Source organism: Polyodon spathula, chromosome 11, assembly GCF_017654505.1.
Source record: "Polyodon spathula isolate WHYD16114869_AA chromosome 11, ASM1765450v1, whole genome shotgun sequence".
Taxonomy (NCBI): domain Eukaryota; kingdom Metazoa; phylum Chordata; class Actinopteri; order Acipenseriformes; family Polyodontidae; genus Polyodon; species Polyodon spathula.
Window position 1 is genome coordinate 6,127,550 of NC_054544.1, and position 22,061 is coordinate 6,149,610.

The 22,061-nt window shown below is 36.0% G+C and overlaps 1 protein-coding gene across 1 annotated transcript in view; it reads left to right on the plus strand.

Moving 5' to 3' along the window:
- The window catches only part of LOC121322997 (inactive dipeptidyl peptidase 10-like), a 101,114-nt gene that overhangs the window by 55,062 nt on the left and 23,991 nt on the right, over nt 1-22,061 (plus strand). The window contains exons 5-7 of the mRNA XM_041263701.1: nt 2,489-2,583; nt 3,849-3,923; nt 21,564-21,616. Coding sequence (XP_041119635.1) covers nt 2,489-2,583; nt 3,849-3,923; nt 21,564-21,616 — 223 coding nt within the window. The remainder of the gene's footprint in view (nt 1-2,488; nt 2,584-3,848; nt 3,924-21,563; nt 21,617-22,061) is intronic.

Consider the following 22,061-nt stretch of genomic DNA (forward strand, 5'->3'; position numbering starts at 1 on the left):
CTTAAAGCATCGCACAATACACCTTGTCAATCTGCATGAAAAGACATCTGAAAACACAATTTGAACTGTTGGTTTGACTGCAATACAACATCAATTCACCATCAGCAGACACATTTTAAAAACATGAACTGATTTCTTGTTGCATGTCTGATTTATTAAGAACAGTATTTACTCACCTATCTATTAATTCATTAATGCATTTTCAATATGTAATTTAAAATATGCATACTTACAAAACCAGCTGAAATACATCTGCTTTACAAGGAAAGCTCTTTGGCAGCAAAATGAGCAAATGCAAATATAGGTTTAGTTACGTTCTATGTATGCATGAACTATGAAAGCATGCTACTGCAAACAGTCCTCAAACAATTTCTGTATCAGAGAGTCTATTTGTTTTTTTGTTTTTTTTCATTTATAGTTTTCATAGAGTTCAATTCAGTGGGGAAATCATACTGTTTAGCTTTGGTACATTTTCAGGCAGATCGTAACATGGCTTCAACTGTTCAACCAAAGTGGATGCATGAAACACCTCTCCTCTGCGCTATGAAACATTTATACATTACTGTCTGTATACATTATAACTATAACTATACATATAAAGATGTCCAAAAAATTGTTACTTTTGTATAATACTTTAGTATCTCATTTGGGATACAAAAGCCACTACTATATAACAGCATACTATTTTGTGTATGGGCATACCGCTTCCATAAAGAATAACCGTGGAAAAGATCAGTTAGTTTACAAACCAACAGGTCATTTTTGTAGGATTGCAAGGCATTGTGAGATCACGTGAAAGGCTCAAGACATTAAGATGAGGACCAGTTTTTATGGAACATTCACTTTTGGGAAAACATTTTTAAAACCTGGGTTAGAATGACATTTAGGTTCTGTATTATTAAAAAAAAAAAAAAAAAAAAAAAAAAGGATCACATTTTATCATTTTGTTAGGTTTATTTTGTATTGTCTATTAACCAAGCTATTTTACATGGTGTTAGTTTGACTGTTACTATCTATGAATAATTTAGAATATTTCAGAATACTGACTTGTCTAATCTGATCTATATGTAATGTAATTTCATAATTACTACTAGATGTGTATGGAGGTTCCTCCAGAACTGTAGAGTGTGCCTTACTTGTGATGGTGAATAGTTTTCATTTACTCTTTTTAATATGTAAGATTTTACATTAAACATTTACATAAATCCTGGATGCTTTCTCTTAGGTCTTTTCTATACAGCATGCAAGACATATTTAATTAATGTAAGACAGTAAGCATTTCCCATGTTCAGTAGAGTCCTTACAATTTCGACTTTTTTTGCGGTTTACCATTCTTACACGAATGTAGTCATACAGTAGATTGTCATTTTTTCACCACACTTTATTGTACTTTATTCTCTACTACAAGAGACCTGTATAAGCAGTCTTTTAAAGACCTAGCAGTAACTGTGTTGTTTGGAATGCTGAATTCCCCAGTGTCATGTCCATACAGCTAGAGACTGTCAGGCTAGTACAGTAGATGAATGAGACAGACCGTTTGGATTATTCTGTGTGCCACAAGAACAGAGGTTGGTAAATAATTGAGAATTCAGAAGGTTAGAAAGTGACACCTTGGACTATGCTGTGCACAGTCCTTCCTGGGAGCAGGAAAACAGTACGACCACAGCACCTCACAGTAACTGTGGGCTTTAGCAAGTGTGAGACTTCCAAACTCTGCTGACCTCGAAGATGATCAAAGTGTGAAATTGGTTTATTTTTAGCAGAAGTATGGTACAGTAACTCTGCCTGCTATGCGTAGAAACATCCTTGCAGTTAAGTGTCATACTAATGTAGTGACATTTGATTTTTCTGTGTCAAGCAAATAAGGCTTCAAAATTAACATGATATGTGTGAAGCAGTATTAAATGCATTGGAGTCAAATAAAACCCACTGAGATGGAGATTGTTCAGTCAATTTGTACTTTAGAGCACCGTCATTTTGAAATAAAGGGAGCCTAATAACACTGGCACCTAAATGGTGTTTCCTATTTTAGAATACTAAAATTGATTTGTCAATGCAATCAAATCACCCGCACATTCAATTTAAGTATTGCTGTCATCACTAACCAGTCAACGCACTGTATTCCCTGAAACATGTTTCTGTGTATGTGCAAACTGTACAAAATCCCATACAACCACATAAAGCATCTTTCAGTACCTGTTATTTGTACAAAAAAAAGAAACAATGAAAATGTAAGTAGTTTTATAGTATCTTCTCCCTCCCCTACTACAAATCAATGTCTCCTTCTTTCTTTCTGCCAGTTCTTTCAAATCATTATTTGGAGTAGTTAGGCATTACACTATTCCAATTGCCTAGGTAGGCTCTGACCAGCTCCAAGTTTTGATCTGCAAGCTATACTGAAGAAATCCATGTACAGCACAATACACAATAGTACATTATTCATGTGATAAGTTGTGTTTTGTAACTATTATTTCCTTTTATTTAACAGACAAAGAAGTGGTGTATAGAAACAGAGATGGCCATGTCATCAAGTTCAATGTAGCAAAAAATGAATCCAAGATACTACTAGAAAACAGCACCTTTGTAAGTATTCATTAATGACACTTGTATATAAACTGATGTCATACAACATATTTCAATTACACTATATAGTGTTAACTGGAAAACTAGCCGTTATTATTATTATTTGTGGATATAATTAGACTTTCTAACATTTATGAATGCTTTCTATACCTTTATCAATGACAAATAGGTCAGAGTTGTTTGAAATTACATACGGTAGCAGAATCATCTTGCTGTGGTTAGGTCATTCATCTTATATTATGCACATGTTTCTTTTTATGTGAAATTCAGTTAAACAAGGGTTTATTAATGGTTGATTCTTAAATGGTTTCTGTTTTATTGATATACTTTACATTACTCACAAAAAAAAGCTTTGAAAATCTTCAACAGAACAACAGACTACTTTCAAACTTGAACAAAACAAACAAACAGCTGAACTCAACAACAAAATCAAACGACATTACTATCACATTGGTTCTTATTTAAGCCCCAGGTATTGCATCAACTGTTTGCAAAAGAAAATCGATTTTTGTTCTAATAAGGAATTCTCTTTTTTGAAGATTTGCCAGAAGACTTGAAAAATTGTAAATGAAATCCCTGTTCAGTCTGGTTAAGTGTGGTGCATAGTATCAGACGTTGATTAGATTAACAGATTAAAGAAGAGAAGCATTTGAAAGCAGGACAGGGCTTTTTTTTTTTATTCCAGTTTTATTATATAGTTACATGTTTTAAAAAAAAAAAAACTGCTGATTTGAAATACACAGCCTGTGTGGATCCATGCTGTAATGTGTTCAGTTTTCACTCCAGGCAGTATTACCCCCATGGCTTTACAAGACTCCAATAGTCACTGCACATGTTTGTTGTCTTGGCTTCAGGCCCTGTATATAAAATGTACTGTTCTTTTAGCACGATGAAGATATGCATTTTTTTTAATTCACAGTGAAGGACTTTAAAAGATACAAGATACTGAATGTCAGCAATGTTTTCATATCTTATTCAACAGTAAAATCTTTAATTTCTTATGTTTATTTTGTCGTAATTTTTTTATGTTTTACTGTGGAAGCTTTGATATCATCAATAAAAAAAAAAAATGTTACTCAATTCATTTTTGATAACTGAATTTATCTATGAAGTTAATTGTATGTCATTCGACTGCTAGAGAAATACTAAGATGCCTATATAGTCTTGGGGAAAAAAAAAGTTGGTTGTGAAAAAATCTCTAAAGTAAATAATTGCAATATTATTTCTATTTTAGGTAACATTTAGGTATCACTTTTTTCTCTTAGGTGACATTCAAAGTAGCAAAATACTCCATCTCTCCAGATTTGAAATTTGCTCTTCTTGCTTACGATGTTAAACAGGTAAGTTGCAACATACTTGCCTTGCTACTAATCTTCACTTATTATATTAAGTTACAAATGGTACAGTGAACAATGAGCATTTCCAAAATCTATAAAACTATAGACCTTAAAAATTCTAGAACATGCATGTTCCATTCTGGCGTTCCAGGAGTTGCTGTAAACATAACCAAGAGCCTGTACAGATTTTAAGGAAACATCCACTACCTGAAAACCTGGAAGCACACTTTTCACACAAACACTGGTCAAAAGTCTGAAACAAAGTGTGAAAACTTGAATTAGCAGTTTAATCAACAGGGCGAACATGCATGCATATCGCTTTTATATGCAACCAAAACAAAAAATGAAAATGGTGCACTATCAAGGGCATACGTATAACAGCTACAGATCCAAATGCAGGGATAACCTCCATCTATTCACATACATTGAGGACAGCGAGGGGAGCACAGTTCTTGTGGTCACTTGAAGTAGCAGCCTGCCAGATATATAGATAATGACTGTGTGAAGTGACAAAACTTGCATAACCTGATCAGATCATCTTCAACTCGAACAACTAGACCTTGAAGTGATCATTTTCATGTTTCAAATTACTCCAAGGTGAGCCTGCATTGCAAAAAAAAAAAAAAAAAAACACCTCTGACATCTGTTAATATATCTTCATTTATACATGCACCCTCTGGGGATACAGAGGATGATGATACTTGTCTTTATTGCCAGAGATATCCAAATAAGTAATGCTCAGATGTTGAAAGAATATTGATTTTGTGACTCATTTACTGAATGAGCTTGACCACTGCATGTGTTATTTAATGATAAGGTTACAGACTGTGTGTATTCAGTGAGTACAGTTGCTGGAAATGTTTTCTATGCTGTCCTGCAGGTAAGAATATAAATAATATCGGACTCTCACGTGATCTAGTGACCTTGCATTTCCTGGTGGAAACAAGAGCAGCTGAAACCTTGGTGGATCTAGAGAAAGCTGCAGGCTACTCTGGGGAATCTGAGCAACCTAGGTTTCATGAAAGCCAGGAAAGAGGAGATGGCTTTCTATTCAGGGATACCAAGATATTTAGAGAGAGAAAGTAGTGAAGTTATCCGGCAATAAACTCCCCATCCCCAGTTGTACTGGTTTCCTAAGAACAGGAGACTATGTTGGGGTATCATTCTTCTTGTGAGATGTCTTGCTCAATAAAATATTTAGCATCATTTTAAAGAGGAGACAAATGGGCAATACAATCCGTACTGCTAGTGTTGCTGAAAATCATATGTTGTTTTCTAAACTTTTGAACACTACTGTATGTGTGTGTGTGTGTGTGTGTGTGTGTGTGTGTGTGTGTGTGTGTGTGTGTATATATATATATATATATATATATATATATATATATATATATATATATAATATGGACTGGAGAGGAGGGCTACTGTTACTGAAGCCACAGGAGGTAACAATAGTTACAGTAGTCTTCCCGAAGGACATTTAATTTTCCAGTCTGCAGTACATTTTTAATGTATGAATCAGTCAAGAAAATAAGTGAGGCAAGGTCGGATAGTAAATATGACTTTATGTATCTGTTTATCTGTTATATGGAATCATATTTGTTTACATCATTGAACTGAATTTGCTTGATTTTCAGAAAGTCAGAAAACTGTGACAGTGACGGTTTAATCACCATTTTAGTGTTTGGAGCATCTTTTTGTTTTTTAATTTATTTTTTATTTAGCAGTCTGCAATTAATTTTACCCCATTTTCTCCCAATTTGGAATGTACAATTGTATTTAGGCTCAGCTCACCGCTACCACCCCTACACTGACTCTGGAGCTGTGAAGACGAACACACGCTGTCCTCCAAAGCGTGTGCTGTCAGCCGACCGCTTCTTTTCACTCTGCAGGCCCGCCATGCAGCCACCCCAGAGCTACAGCGTTGGAGGACAACACAGCTCATGGCAGCTTATAGGCAAGCCCACAGGCGTCGAGCCAGTTTACAGGGGTTGCTGGTGAGCCAACTGAGAGCTATCTGAAGACCTTAGACAGAATATAATTCATTGTCATAAAGCTGGAGAAAGACACAAGAATCCAAGCATTTGAGTCTCCCAATTCTAACTATCGTTTCTGTTATCAAGAAGTACAAAATCATGGTACTGTCACAACGCTCCCTCGGTCTGGATGAAAGAAGGTTCTTTCACCAAGAATAAGTAAAAGAATTGTGAAGAAGATTAATAAGAATCAAAAGTTGACTGCCAAAGATATTCAAAGTGAACTGGCTGCAAGTGGGACTGGGGTTTCCATTTCAATCATAGGCCGAGTATTGCATGGTGAAGGTCTCAATGGTCGCAGGCCAAGGAAAAAGCCACTCTTAGGAAAATGTCACAAGGACAATCACTTAAAATTTGCAAAACAGCATTTGAATATGGATATGAGTTCTGGTCAAATATTTTGTGGAGTGATGAAACAAAGTCTGGTGAGGCGTACAAAGAAAAGAACACCATACCTACTGTGAAGCATGGAGGCGGTAATCTCATGTAGGGCTGATTTTTCTCTAATGGCACAGGAAATTTTGTTCCAATACATGGTAAATTGTCTAATTATTTGTTTTCGAGAGATTTCTAGAAATGATACGTTTCCTTTGGAGTAAGTAAACTTTTGACTACAACTGTGTGTGTGTGTGTGTGTGTGTGTGGCTATTATTATATATATATATATATATATATATATATATATATATATATATATATATATATACACACACACACACACACTTAGTTGTGTATCTGTGAGGTGCTGCATTCCTGTATATTCTAAGTAACATTGTTGCTAGGTAATTCACTCCCATTGGCTCTAGTGTATATGTTGGGATGAAGTTTATTAATTATTAAGTAATTTATTTAAACTCATTGTATTTTAATTTTTCAAAAAGCCACAGCCCAAAGCCACAGCCCAATTTGTTTGTTTTGTGGTATTATTTTCATTATTAGTTATTAGTTTTTTGAAGCACGTCAATGTTACATGTTTGTACCTGTAAAGAGAGACAGTGATGAAAGGCGAGAGTCGGACACAGTATTTAGCTTGATTTAAATATCATCACCCGTGTTATTAAAACATGTAATATACACTGAGTGTACAATTAAGAACACCTTCGTGGACTTAAAACGAAACCTAAGTTGTGAACTAGGAGTACCGCATACAAACACTGAATACGTCATTGGAAAGTCCCTAGTCTGTACTTTTAATCAAGCCAGGTAAATATACACATAACCACTGGGCTAAGTATAAAGAGTTAAATATTTGCATGTGTACAATATAGCAGGTCATTTTTGTAAAATTATATTATCTAGCCAAAGAGTCAGGAATGTAACCCCAATTTTATAACATTGTTCCTATGGGAAAATGTGTTTCGACTTACGATGCGACTTTCAGGAACCAATTGTGTTGTAAGTGTGAGGATCGCCTAAATATTAATGCAGATGTTTAAGATTGTCCAATTTCCATCTTGAAATGGAACACGCTGATATTTAATGTAATCGAAAGAGCACTGTGAGAAACACTGTAACCCCAAAGTTGCAAAAAGGTCACAGCAGTGCATTAGAAAAACTGAAAAGTGTTGCACAACCAAAGGAACATCTTTTTTTGTTGTCTGTCTTTTTTTTTTTAACTTCCCTTGTGGCCGTAAAACAATGTGTTCCAATAAACCAGGTTTATTGCTCTCTTATCAGAGCTGGATTTGTATCTGATTGAATACTTACAGCTAGCATACTGTAATTAAAAGTGTTGTTTCAGCACAATGAACAGTGTCCGCTTTGTACAGCATAAATCTACATGATAATTAGCCTTGCAGCTGGGAACTTCATGAATGCAATTAGTACAACCTTTTTATTCAAAATGCTTGCCTTTAGACTGGCAGCTACATTATACCGTTTAATTAAACACAGTGTGTGTAAACAAAACCAGATGAAGGTGACCACATGTGCTGTATATTATCATGCTTCTTCAAAAACATATTCATGATATCCCAGGCAGATCAAGGTAAACCCTGGGACTGTAAGGCTATTTCCATACCTCATATTATAACACCTCAGGACCTCTCACAAGGTCTTTAATAATCCCACTGAACACTCCAGCATCTTGTTCCCTCCAGAGTCTAATTGTTTCATTGAACCTCAGTCTTCAGTTAAGTACATAAACATCTGGTTGGAACAAGGTCCTGGATTGAAATGGATTGGAAGAAATCTTGTGCAAAGTTTGGACACTCTTCTAAAAAAATTAAGAAGGTACATGAGTGTTCTCAGGTGATCTTTAGTCCATATATTAGGTTATTCTGAAAAAAGACACCAGGCTACTGATAGAGGCTCATCCCAGCATTGTTTTAATCATACCAGTCATTAAAGGCATTTAGGACTTCAAGATTTCTGGATATTTAGATTCACTTATCATCTTGTTATCAAGTGTTTATAAGAGATTAGGCACAATACATTTAAGACTGAACTATCATAATCTCTGCATAGCCAAGAAACAACTCCTACATAATAGGTTGTGTGTTACTTACAATAAAAATCCTTCAGTTCCCTTAGGATATTAGTTTAAATCCACTCTAGTAAAGTAGGATGTATTCATCTCAGCTCGACTGCTGGCGTGAAATGATACCAGTTAACGGAAAGGCAGATTTCTGGAGCTGTTTACAGTATACTGAGTAAGAGGTAGGCCAGATGGTTCACATTCATGTAAATACAGACACTTAAATTGCTTTGCTTTTTTTTTTTTTTTTTCCTTGGCACTGTTGTTTTAATCCCTACATACTGTAAAACTTCAAATAATTGCCGGGTGTCTCAAGTAACTGCCTGTCTCCAATACAGTGTAATTCTGTTATAAAACAAAACTGTTACTTATTTAACACCGACACACAACCTTTTAACAACGTTGCTGGAATGTTTAAATTGAGTTACAATGTTGCTACGAGGTTGTATGTTAGCGGCTTCTCAATGAAGCATGTGAAGCTAGTGATCTAATATAAATACCGGTCTCATATAATCGCTGGTCTCCAATAGGCGCCAGGTCTGCTGGCAAATATTGTAAATAAACGCCAGAAGCATTTTAATTGAAGTTGTACGGTACATTTTTTAGACTGTAATAATGCCTTGTTTATATGACTTCTTAGAAATTCCCAGTGTCATACTAATTACAAAATAGAATTTAAACTACCATTACGAAATGGATTCACTTTTGATTTAGGCTGCATGCCAGCCTCGGTACAGCAAGCCAGAATACAGTGTAGCAATGTTGGTGCCTTGTCCTAAAGCATGGCAACATTTAGATGTCTGGTGATGCTCCTTTAGCCTTATAATTTGTTCCTTATAACTTGAAACCACGGTCAACCACCTGGGACTCTTGCTGAAGTGCCATTGTCCGAGGCGGTATTTCATTTCTGGTAAATGCTCTAGTTTCCAGGTGACAGTTAAATTTGTATATTAAGGGCTTGCCAACAGTTCTCTCTATTGATTTTGCTTCTTGGTTTACAAGTAGATCAATAGAAATTGAGGTTGAGAGACAATTAAGAAATAAGGCATGAGAGGACATGGGTTGTGCTGGATATTGTCACAACCCATGCCCTCAAGTGCCTTATTGCTTCTATAAAATTGATTTAGAGACGTTTTATTAGAAAGAATGGAGAAATTGATATAGTTTCTAAAGACGTATTAACATTTTGAGGTATAACCTTCCACAACAGAAAATAGTCCATATGAATAAAAATTATATTCAAGTAAAACATTTCATTTTTTAAATAACTTTAAAAAGGCTGCTAGATGTCTTTGTTAGTTTTTTCTGACTGAAGATTAGTAATTAATTTAAAGTCATTGTATTTATGTTTTCAAAAGCCACTCATTTAAACATTTAACAGCCCAATTTGTTTTTTTTGTGGTATTAATTTATTACATTATTAATTATTAGTTTTTTTGAAGCACGTCAATGTTACATGTTTGTACTTGTAAAGAGAGGCAGTGAAGAAAGGCGGACACAGTATTTAGCTTGATTTAAATATCATCACCTGTGTTATTAAAATATGTAACATACACTGAGTGTACAATTAGGAACATCTTCGTAATATTGACTTGCACCCCCTTTTGCCCTCAGAACAGCCTCAATTCGTCGGGGCATGGACCCGCGTGTCGAAAGCGTTCCACAGGGATGCTGGCCCATGTTGACTCCAATGTTTCCCACAGTTGTGTCAAGCTGGCTGGTAGTGGATCTCTACTCCGAATAGCTCGTTCCATCTCATCACACAGATGCTCAATTGGATTGAGATCTGGTGACTGCCATGAAGGGATGCACCTGATTGGCAATGATGTTCAGATATCCTGTGGCATTCAAACGTTGCTCCACTTTTATCAAAGGGCCCAATGTGTGCCATGAAAAAACACCCCACACCATCACACCACCACCACCAGCCTACAATGTTGACACACGGCATGATGAATGCATGTACTCGTGTTTTCTCCATACCCTAGTCCTCCATTCAGTGTGAAACAGCAGGAACCAGGATTCATCAGACCAGGCAATGTTTTTCCATTCCTCCAGTGTTTTTGTTCCTTAGCCAACTGCAACCGCAGTTTCTTGTGTTTTGCTGAAAGAAGTGGAACTCTGTTAGGCTGTCGTACCCCATTTGTGTCAAGGTACTACGAGTTGTGCATTCTTTTATAGGTCTTTCGGGAACAATGTTGTAATGGACCGTCAGTTGACTAACTGTAGCCCGTCTGTTGCTCTGCACAATTTGTTTCAGACTCCTTTGGCCTCTTTCATCAAGAGACATTTACGACCACTGGCCTGCCAATGGCTGGATGTCCTTTGGGTGGTGGACCATCCTTGATACACACGGAAAACTGCTGAGCGCGAAAAACCCATCAGCGTTGCAGTTCTTGACACACTCAAACCAGCGCACCTGGCACCTACTACCATATCGCGTTCAAAGGCACTTAAATCTTTTGTCTTGCCCATTTACCCTCTGAATGGCACACATACACAATCATAGCTTTCACCTGGATTCACCTCATCAGTCTATTTCATGGAAAGAGCAGGTGTTCCTAATGTTTTGTAAATGCAGTGTATAAGTATGTCATTAAAAATACAATCTTTACAGTTGCTTTGTCACTTTCATTTGTTTAAGATTTGCGAATAAAGCCCATTAAGGTTATGTTCAGTTATTAAGTTTAGCTTTATTCTATATATTATTTAACTCTTTACACTCATCAATATTTACTGTTTTCATTTATGTATGTGTAACTACTGGATAGTTTGTGCTACATACATGTAACATATTGTAACAACTCAGTCCGGAGATCGCAGTATGGGCGCTAGCGCGCCAGAGGGACATTGTTATTGCTGTTGCATCACTGTTATTGTTTGCTGTTATTGTAAGGTGCACGGGCTACACCATCTAGGGGCTGGGGGGTGTTAGTTAGCTATGGAGAGGCTCTGGGAGAGTTTACGGAGGGGAGAGCTGTGGTGGAGGTTGTGTGGGGGTGTGGGTGTCTGTAGGTACTTGGGTGTAGGAGTGTGCGGGAGATTGAGGTGCCTAGACTGGGAGGGTATAGACGGGTGTTGCCGGTGTGACGGTGTGGTCCTGGCCCAAACAGGGAGTGTTAGTGTGTCACGGAGGGCATTAAAAAGGGCTCCACAGAGTGTTGCACCTGCACCTGAATATCAAATGAAAGAAATCATGTTTGGTCACCACTAGATATATATTCTGTAATCATGGATGGCTCAAAGAAATCTTCAATATGAAATGAACATGGAGGAAAAAATGGGGCAAATTGTGTTAAAAACAACTGTGTCATTAGCACTTGTACCAAACAAGCATAATTGCAACTTTTTTTTGAATATATGGACAACTTAAGAGAACTCTTTACAATTGTACATGCTCAGGCCATGTCCCATTACTTTCTGGGCCATTTTGTAAAGCAGTTCCTGTATGACACATGACACAATGGATAAAACTCCTCTCTCTCTCTCTCTCTCTCTCTCTCTCTCTCTCTCTCTCTCTCTCTCTCTCTCTCTCTGGCCTGTAGCTTCTCTAGTTCTTTCTCTCTCTCTCTCTGAACTTGCTGGAAAGGTGAGATTCTAAGCTTTCCAACGATACTGCCCCTTTCCGTCTAGCTGCTAAAACAGGGCTTGCAGTACCACTTACAAACACTAATAAGTAGTTGGAAAGTGCTGGGTCTGTACTTTTAAACAAACCCTAGACCACGTAGGTGGCTTTTACATTGCCCAAGTAATATGCACGTAAAGTTAATTGCGCCAGCGCAGCAAAATGAATTGGGCTGAGTTTAGAGAGTTAAAGGAACTGTAAAATAATTTAGTGACAGTTTAAAAAAAAAAAACAGGCCTCTTTTTGTTGATTGGGTCAGTGGATAAATCACACTATTTCTGTTATTAGTTAATAATAATAAATAAGAAATAATTAATTCAATCAAAAGGACTATTTTTTAGCAACAGTAGCTCAGTTAGGCAGTGCCAACCACACAACACACAACACAACCCCGAGCTGCGAGCAGGTATCTCATAAATAGAGATCCCCCTGAGACCTATTGGCTCACACACACAAGGGCACATTTACATACACATTTACCAATCGCTTAGACCCTCTGTCCCACGCAAGCAGCTGACTGGTTGAACCGAACACAAATCACAAATCATGTGACACCCCAGGCAGCGCACCAGCACTGCCTAGACACAAAACACGCTTCCACACACAGACACACACAAACGGCCGGGAAGACAGGACAACACACACACACACACCAATACCTAACACTAACACTCCCAGTGTCCACTCTCAGTGTCCACTCCCAAGCAGTACACTATATATATATATAATCATGGATTTGAATATAAACAATAACAAGTAGTTGTCATGCCATCAAACACCTATAAATACCTCCAATGTTTTGATTACCTATAAATACCTCCAATGTTTTGATTCAACACAGGCTCCCTTGAGAAAGATATGTACAACATATCGAAACGTTGGGCAGCTGGCTCTTTGAGCTTATATATATATATATATATATATATATATATATATATATATATATATATATATATATATATAATATATATATATAATATTATAAATTCCTAATTTATTATAAATATTAAGGATGGAACCCTATGCTGAAATGCAGTAATATAAAAAGGTGCAGAGTAGGTGTCTAGTCCACACAATACTCCTTTGTTGAAGTTCCTTATTTTGTTCTTTTCACTCTAGTTAGAACTGCAGTCCTCTGAATAGATGGAGAGAAAACACTTAAACACTGAAATGTAATTTTGAAAATGTGGAGGTTTTTTGGCTTCCACGCATTACTGTTAATGCAGTTCCAAGAGCTGAATAGATTGGAAAGAACCATATATCATGTTTTATTTTAAGACTTCCACTTATGTCCTGTTTCTGTGTTTCTTATCACATATTCTTTTAAAAAGCTGGTAAAACCTGGTCTGTTACAGACCGTCTCTGATTCTATTTGTCGTGGCCTTGCAGACATCTATATGTTCAGCTGCACTTGGGAGTCCTTGATTTATCCCTTTGAGTTCTGTAACACATTTGTGGAAAATACAGAAGAATAGTATGCACATCTTGAGTTTTATTAAAAGCTTCAATTCATAAGTAAAGGTTATAATCTGTTGAATGTGTTTGCAACACAACAAGTTTAATTAGATGTTTATCTACGTCTTGTTAAAAGGTCAAGCTGTGTTTCCCTAATGACTGAGGCTTCTGGCAGCTGGCAGAATGTGTTGGACTGCAGTTTTGATTGTTGAAAAACATACAGTATTGTTTGAAACATAGAGCTACTTAATAACAGAAATATGTTAATGGTGGAAATGTGCCAATGAAAGCCACTGACAGATGTTACGATGCATTCCTTAGGAAGCTGCTTATTCTTGCAGTCACGCCTCAATTCTGACTTGAACACCCATATTCAGTCCTGGGCATGCATTCTGATAACTGCTATATTCATACTTATCCTGGGTTAAGTCTACCTGGTACATTTCTTGTAAAATAGGCTTCTAAACTGCAATGACAACTGTTGCAGTATAACCAGGCTTGCTACTTTTCGATATTAATTGGTAAAGCTCGTTAAACATCAAATTCCCAAGAAATGAGAGTTTGAATCAAGTAAATTTATATAGGATAAACATTGGTAAAACCACTCGCTATTATTTTATTTTAATACCAAAAATAACTGTTTATATATCATCTATGGTTTGTTTAGTTCTTATGTTTACTGTCTGTCCCGTCTCCATTCCACTCGGAATGGCTAAGGGTTACTGTCGATACGGCAACAGTTGCTAGTTTGATTTGAAAATGGGACGCAAGAGGAAAACACTTAATGAGAATTGTGTACAATCCCCTGACCAATGCCTCCGAGGCAGGACAAAGCAAGCCCGTCTGTCGTACCTTCCAGTGGATAAAGGGGCTTCGCTAATTGAGATGTTTCTCAATGGCATAAAAGGTCTGTGTTTTTTTTTTTAAAGCATAAAAGTTGATTTCACCTATTCTCTGCTTGAATTGAAAGATAAAAAAAAATAAATAAAAAAATTATTTCTAAAATAAACATTGATATTAATCGATGATTTAGCAAAAAAATAAAAATCCAATCGTATCAAGCCTAATTATAACCAGCATTTTATTCAGGCTGCAATAAAAGTAGTAGCCTGTGGTACAGCATTTTGAATTAATCATAATTCTTTTTAAGGCTACTGTCAGCTTACAAAATGCCTTGTACCCTTGCGCATGCACCGATTGTAAGGATAGTGAAGTATGTGTACTGCGTTTAGTGTGCAGTGCCATGTGCAAGGGTAAGCAGGGTTGCACTGTGTTCCATCACTTTACATCCAGTTTTAATATCTGATGCAGCTGCCATGGATCTTATATCCGTTTGTCCAAAATAATTTGTTTGCCTGTAGTAGGTGACTCATAACGTGCAAAAAAGTCTGGTGATTATCTGAAAACTGTCTTTTTTTAATTGAAAAATAACGACATGACAAAATCAGTCAGGTCAGAAAATCACATTCAGTCATGCCTGGTGAATTTACACTAACAGGTTTCCCTGCTAATCTGTATAATCTGTGCTCAACGGGCACTTGTATAGCTAATCTCAGCTCCATCTGTATTGGAAGATGATAATCAATAATCACACACACTGATTACTGGCATCGCTAGAAACCCATGTTACAGTTTTGCTCTAAGCATGTCATATCCCAGATATCCCCCAAAGATGTTACCGTTTTCATAATGCAAGCTTTCACAAATTAATTTGTTGGCATTTTGAGAAAAATAAGAACATTTCGTAGCTATGAAAACAAATATTAGCAAAGAACTGCTTTTGCAGAGCTTTATTTTCAAGGCCTTGTTGGACAAAATATTTCTTGTCTTCATGAAAAGCAATACTAGATAACATACAGCTGAGCTGGTTGGTCTAAGCAAGGTGTAGTGGAGGGTGTTTCCACTGATGCTCAGTTGTACCTTAGCTACGCCTGTACTGTACAGAAGTAAGCTGTGTGCTAAAGAGACAAGCTGTTTTCCACCACTTTTCTCTTATTGCGTGACTAAACCTCATTAATAAGACTACTGGCAGCTGTGTAAAGACCAAAAATAAAAAATAAAAAAGCCACAAATGTTTGCTTAACCACATCCATCTTTGCTTGTTTGTATATATTCAATCAATCCCACAATCCAACAAGACCTTTTACTGCCACACTACTGCTTCCTCAGTCAGCTATACCTGAGAAAATTACACTGGAACGCAGACAGCCATCTTGAACTACACCTCACACAGACCATCCAGCTCTGCTATATCTGGGGAAAGGCAGTAGAAACAAGGCTTAAAAGTCAAGGTCTCTTGAGTCTCTGGTCTACAATTAAATATGCATTTTGTTCCATCTGGTTGACTGCTACAATGCCATCCTAACCAGTAAAAGGCAAATAATGACGTGTTTCCCTCTGGGTTGTTTAAAATCAAAATGCTATAAAGATGAAACATCAATATTGGTGTCGAGGTGATCATTCTGTTATGATGAATAGTTCCATGCTGATGACCTTTTTACTCAATTTGCCCACGATCGATAATAGCTTTCCATTTTCAGACTCTGTCTAACTTATGTTATGGTTTCTTGTAGCTTAAGTAATTTCAGAATACATTACCATAATTCTTTCCTGTCTGCTGGTCATTTTGCAGTTAGTCAGATGTCATGTTTATTTATATATTCTGTGTTAGGCCTCAATTCAGGAGCAACACTCCAGCCCCAGTAGTCTGTTTCACAATAGACAGCTAGATCAGTGTCTGTATAGGTTAAGAGTCAGCACCATCTCCTGAGCAGGTATCTGGTACAAGCACTGCATATTAACAGCAATAAAAAAGGTCGCTGTTAAAACGAAACAGAAAAATTATCATGCAGTTTATTCACAACTGACCTTTGGGACACCGGGAACCAACGAAATACAAGAAGTTTGATAACATGCGAACTCAAGCTGTGCAGCAAAATTGCTATGCATATTTGTGATCGATTAAATTTTATTATCATATGCAATTCATATTTTTTTTCACTGGGTAAAACACAAATTACGCAGCTTATTTGGAGTGCTGAGTACGAGGGAAAAATAAATATATGAAAATGTAATTTGACACTACGTCAAGCTTTTAACTTGCACATTTCAAAAGATCTAATGAAAAAAGGGTCCGTGTTTTATTCAGGAAAAGAAACAAGGACAGCTTAATGTAATAAGTGGTGTAAAAGTGATGTGGAACCATTTTAAGAGCAAGTGTGCCTTTTTTGAGGTCTGAGAAATTACAGGTTGTTGCAGAGTTGTTTACCTAATGCTGCTGTTCCTTAAAAACATATTATTTCATTTTCGGCAAAATAAGAGTAGACTATCCTGGGGGTTAACAACAGACCTACACAAATACAGTACATTATAAGACCTTAGGAACAGGGTATGTGACCTGATTATTTTATAAAGCACTTTCTTCCGTACTACTTTTCCCAACCATATTAATATCAAAAGGTCTGAACAGGGTGTAATTTACTTGTGCCTACTTTAATTAAGTACAGTAAAGAACAATTTCTGAACACATTGGATATTGGCTGCTGGAACCAAAGACAACTCTGAAAACGGTTGTTGAAAAGTGAACCTTTTTCAACCAAGCCTTTAGCTTTCTTCATAGATGTCTGCAGTAAACGTTACCATAAGGCAGACATCAACCCATTTTAATTAAAACCCCAGCAATTGATCTAATTGCCACTACCTCTGCATTCTGAGATTCTGTGGAGATAGCCAGGATGAGACAGTCTGCCCTGATCAGGCAGGCAGGCAATCAGATTCATCTTCCTGTCAACTTGCAAGCAGAAACATTTATGAACAAAACAGAGTCATCTTCAATCTTAAATCTCGCCACAACAATCAGAATTAACTCTCTTGTTACCTCTGTAGTTTTTTCCGACACCAATACATTATTCAAGATCACTGGACCCAGAGTCTGCATTGCAAAACATGCTTTAAATCTGTCAAATGATCCCTCACAGCAGGATGGTAATATTTGTCACTTTCAGCAGCCCTACACCCTTTTCAGCACTTCCATGAATCACTTAAAAACATGATGCAGTCAGCCACGAAACAAAATGTTCTTCCAAGTTCTTGTTGAATTTTCCTTCTGAAGCTGCCAGTCAGTATTTGTTCACAGGATGTTTTTTGTTATTGACTGCATCACTGTTCAACCTTTTTCTCATTAAAGGGTGACCTTTTACAGTCAAGGAATTTCTCAAGTCATTTTTTTTTAATTCTTTCCCTGTCTGGATAGACTACCTACCTCATTTACTGGTTTTATTTTCATTCAAACTCAAGAGAATTGGTTTACATGCAGCGAGAGAGGGAGCTGTTTCCTTTCTTATAGTATTTTTTGATCATCTGTGTGCTGTCTTGTCAGCAGTGTTTTAAGAGATTGTTTACAGGGTGGTGTCAATTGGGGACAACAAAGTAAAGAAAAAAATATATTTGTCATAGGCACTGAAATCTGGAAAATAGAGTTGCCACAGTGTCCTTCACATCACCACACCTTTCACTGCAGAACTTATAACTTGTAAATCATGCATAGAACAATCAAACAAATTCATAGCTCTAGCCTTGAGAATCAACATGACTTAATTAAATTAAATCTCTGTGGTACTAAAGAGACATTCATCAGAATGCAGTCCTTCAGCTTCAATGAACAGCATTGCTACGTGCTGGAATTTCTTATTTAATGTTCCTAAAGGGGGGGGGGGGGGGGGGGGATCATTTGATTTCTTACTGATGGACATGTGTATTGTAAAACATTTGATGTAAACAATAAACAGTTTTATATTTTTGAATGGTAAGATGAAAACTGCAATTTCAGTTCAGACTGTCATCAATGCTAGATGTGTTACCATATGCAATATGGAAATGCAATATCTTACAGTCCATTGTAAAACACATTTCTCTTTGTGTTCGTTTCATTCTTGGAGTCCCATGCTACAAAGAGATACAAAAAGAAAAGCTGCTTCTGCAGTTCAGTTTCCTCATTTGTTTAATGGCTACTCATAAATTTAATTAATGACATGATACTTTCTTTAATTAAAAATTATTACGTGTTAAAACAAATCAAACAGGCAAGTTATATACATAAAGAGAGTTACATAAACACAAGAACAGGCTTTTCAAAATGTGTGTGTTTTTTTTTTTTTACAGTACCAGTTATATCTGAAGAACATTTAATTTGTACTTTTAACTAAACTTGTCAAAGATGGTTTTCTACAAATGATTCTATTTTTGACATAAATTGGGGCAGTGTTGTATAAGCCTTATTTATCTCCAAATTGGCCCGGTTCTTATGTCAAGGTCACTTGACAAATTCCACATGGGTTGTTATACAGTACCTGTGAATTTACAAGCCAGAACAAATAATCCCAGTGATCCAGCAGAATAAATAATAATAATTTGAACTGGAAATATGAATATTGTTTAAGGACACTTACACAACACAAGTATTATGTTTCCCAGTGTCAGGATTAGGGGGTAGATTACATCTGAAACCAAAGCAAATGTGTGTTCTGAGAAGCTGTGAACATTGTGTAGCTTTCCAGTTAGCGGTTTGTCATAGGCAGCATAAAATCAAACAATATTTTTATTTTGTATTTATTTATTAATCTTAACATATTCCAGTACATTATGTTTATGTTCTTGACCCTGGAATGCATGAAGTATTATATGCATTTAGGTTTGTTTTCCTATATTATGTTACGTTTGTGCAAAAAAAGAACACGCACCATTTATTTTATTTTTTACCGCACTTCACTCAAACAATGGTGGATGATGTCTAGCCTACAGTTGGAATGTTCCAGTATTGAAATAAAATGAATAAACACAATTCCAGGTATATCCTGTAATTCAAGGATTGTATTCATTTAAATTTTACTCTACACTAAGTTAACAAGTATTTTACTGCAGATGTACCATACCCACAGACATCTGCGTATTTATGCAATATACCGTACTTGAGTATAAACTTAGGAAAGAAAAACCATGTGACTTGATGTCGTACTGCAGAGTCAGATTTGCATTGCCTTTGGAGAGACAACACTTATAGTGCTGGATTCCTTAATAGACTAGTTCTGGATTGTAGAGGGTTCAACATCATTCATTTCAATAGGCTTCACTGTGTCTTTAGTTACTGTATCTTTCAATAATTAAAACACAATAAAAATAAGGTTTTGTGTCTTTTACACGTGCACAGTATAGCCTGTAGTTGTGTTTAGTGTACTGTGGTATGATATATTATTGTTTCTTAAACATGAATCTTCAAGTGCGCTGCATAAGAGCAACTTCGGTCTTTAAACAAAGGCCTGTGATTCCTAATGAATGTGTTTTTATACCATGTTAAAAATGACACACCTCTGTGTTAGAATCCCCATTGTTCAGCGTTTTCAATTTATGTTCTAACACCAAGAAATGAGGTGGTGTTGTGATTATTATTATTATTATTATTATTATTATTATTATTATTATTATTATTATATTATATATATATATATATATATATATATATATATATATATATATATATATATATATATATATATATATATATATAAAACAACACATATCCCTCCTTAACTATGGTGGAACCCTTAATTTATATTTAATCTACCCCTAGGGCTGGATAGTACTACTGACTATAGATTGACTGGATTTAATGGTTGGACAGTTTACAAAATACCAATGCTAGCTTTGCGGTCAATTAGTTTCTAAATTCCAGTGATGGGTTCATCCTTCTGTTTCTTTGTTTGTGTAAATGTGGGATTCAGAACGCATCTGTGCACAAATGGCCTTTAACGTTCCAAATAAAACTGACAAATCATCTGCATTGAAGCTGAAGACAGCTTCCACTGACCCGGGTAAAGACTGCAGAAGCCATCATAAGTGCATAAATAAAACACAGAAGCATCTGAAGGGCTGACACTCAAATAAAAGCCCTGGGATGGTTAACAACAAGCATTACTATGCCGTGGGAAAATAGCTGGGTATTGATTTGGAATGATAAACATCAAATGATAAAACTCGCTGAAATTCTCGCTGATTTCATCTTGGGGTTTTTCTATGCATGTTCTGTGTAGTTGTGTTGTTAATAGAATTTAAAACTGAATGCTCCAAAAGAAACGTCCAATTTCCTACAGTTACAGTTAACATAGAATAGTATTTTCTAGTGTCTATATTCTTTCTGAGTTGAGGTTTTTTTTTTATGTTATTCACAAAGAAGTACATGTTTCGCTTCCTGAAATCTCTGATATTTTAGACCAAAATATATGTGTTCCTGTTGATTAAAGACATACTGTAAGACTTTCATTGTAATGTAAACACATTTGTTACTTTGAAAAATAAATTTGATTTGTGCCAACAATACAATACAAATAAAAAAAAAAAAAATGAAAAAACAAAACAAAGCAGTATGATTTTTTTTTTTTTATGCTGTTGTCAACATAAAGTGCAATTCGTGTTTATCAGTAGCAAACATGTTTTGCTTCATTGGTGCACCCCTACAGATTTCATAATTGTGTATGAGTAACATGGCTTTGAGTGGCAGATTGAACTGAAGCAAATCATATGCTGAGGCAGCGTTACAAATGCCATAAAGTATGTTGTATATGTGTCCAATATGAGAAAAAAGAATATTTGTATATAATTATTCAGTGCCAATGGTATCGCTGTTACCTTAGGCAAAAATTGTAGTAGCAGGTACATTAATAATCTTCAATAAATGTCCTGTATACTAAGTTTACAAAAACAAAACTAGTAACAGATCTTATAAGAGACATATGTTATGACAAATATTTTCACAATTAACAGATTAGGTAATATAATGTATTTAAAAAAAGGATTTAGTGCATGCAGATATGTGCATTGACATCACTGGCTGTAAAGTTAAGTTGGACCTTTAGTTTTTGTTGTATAACAGAAAGCAAGTGTCAGAACGGATCCCTTTGTTTATTGCAAGTCTCAACCCAAAATTCCAAGGCCGGCTAATTATGTCTAAACCAACAATTTTGTATTATAACTACTAGTGCTTCTTTCTTATTTTATTGTAGGTATATCGGCATTCATACACTGCATCCTATGTTATTTATAACATACATACAAGGTAAGTTATCATGTTTTAACATACATACAAGGTAAGTTACCATGTTATGTAAACCTAGAATAAAACACAAAGTAGCATGTGATTTTGAATGTATATTTACAGTAGAACCCCAGAGTTACGAACTCCAAACTTACGAACTGACCGCTCTAGTGAACACTCTACTTTCAGCCAGAAGTATGCAATCACTCAACCATGCGTGCAATGCAACAGACAAGCACTCTTCCTTTTTTTTTTGCAGAAGTGCATGTGTTTAAAAGCACAACGGTAACCCACGTTTTGATGGACGTTTAAATCTGTGTTTTTGTTACAGTTACAATTTCAATGGTAACTTAAATGTAGCCTTTTTTTTCCATTTATAATACTTTTTAAGGATTTTAGAACCATAGCGGTATGAGTATTGCATTACTGCGTTGTATCCTTGTATTATTCACCAGACTGAGGGTGT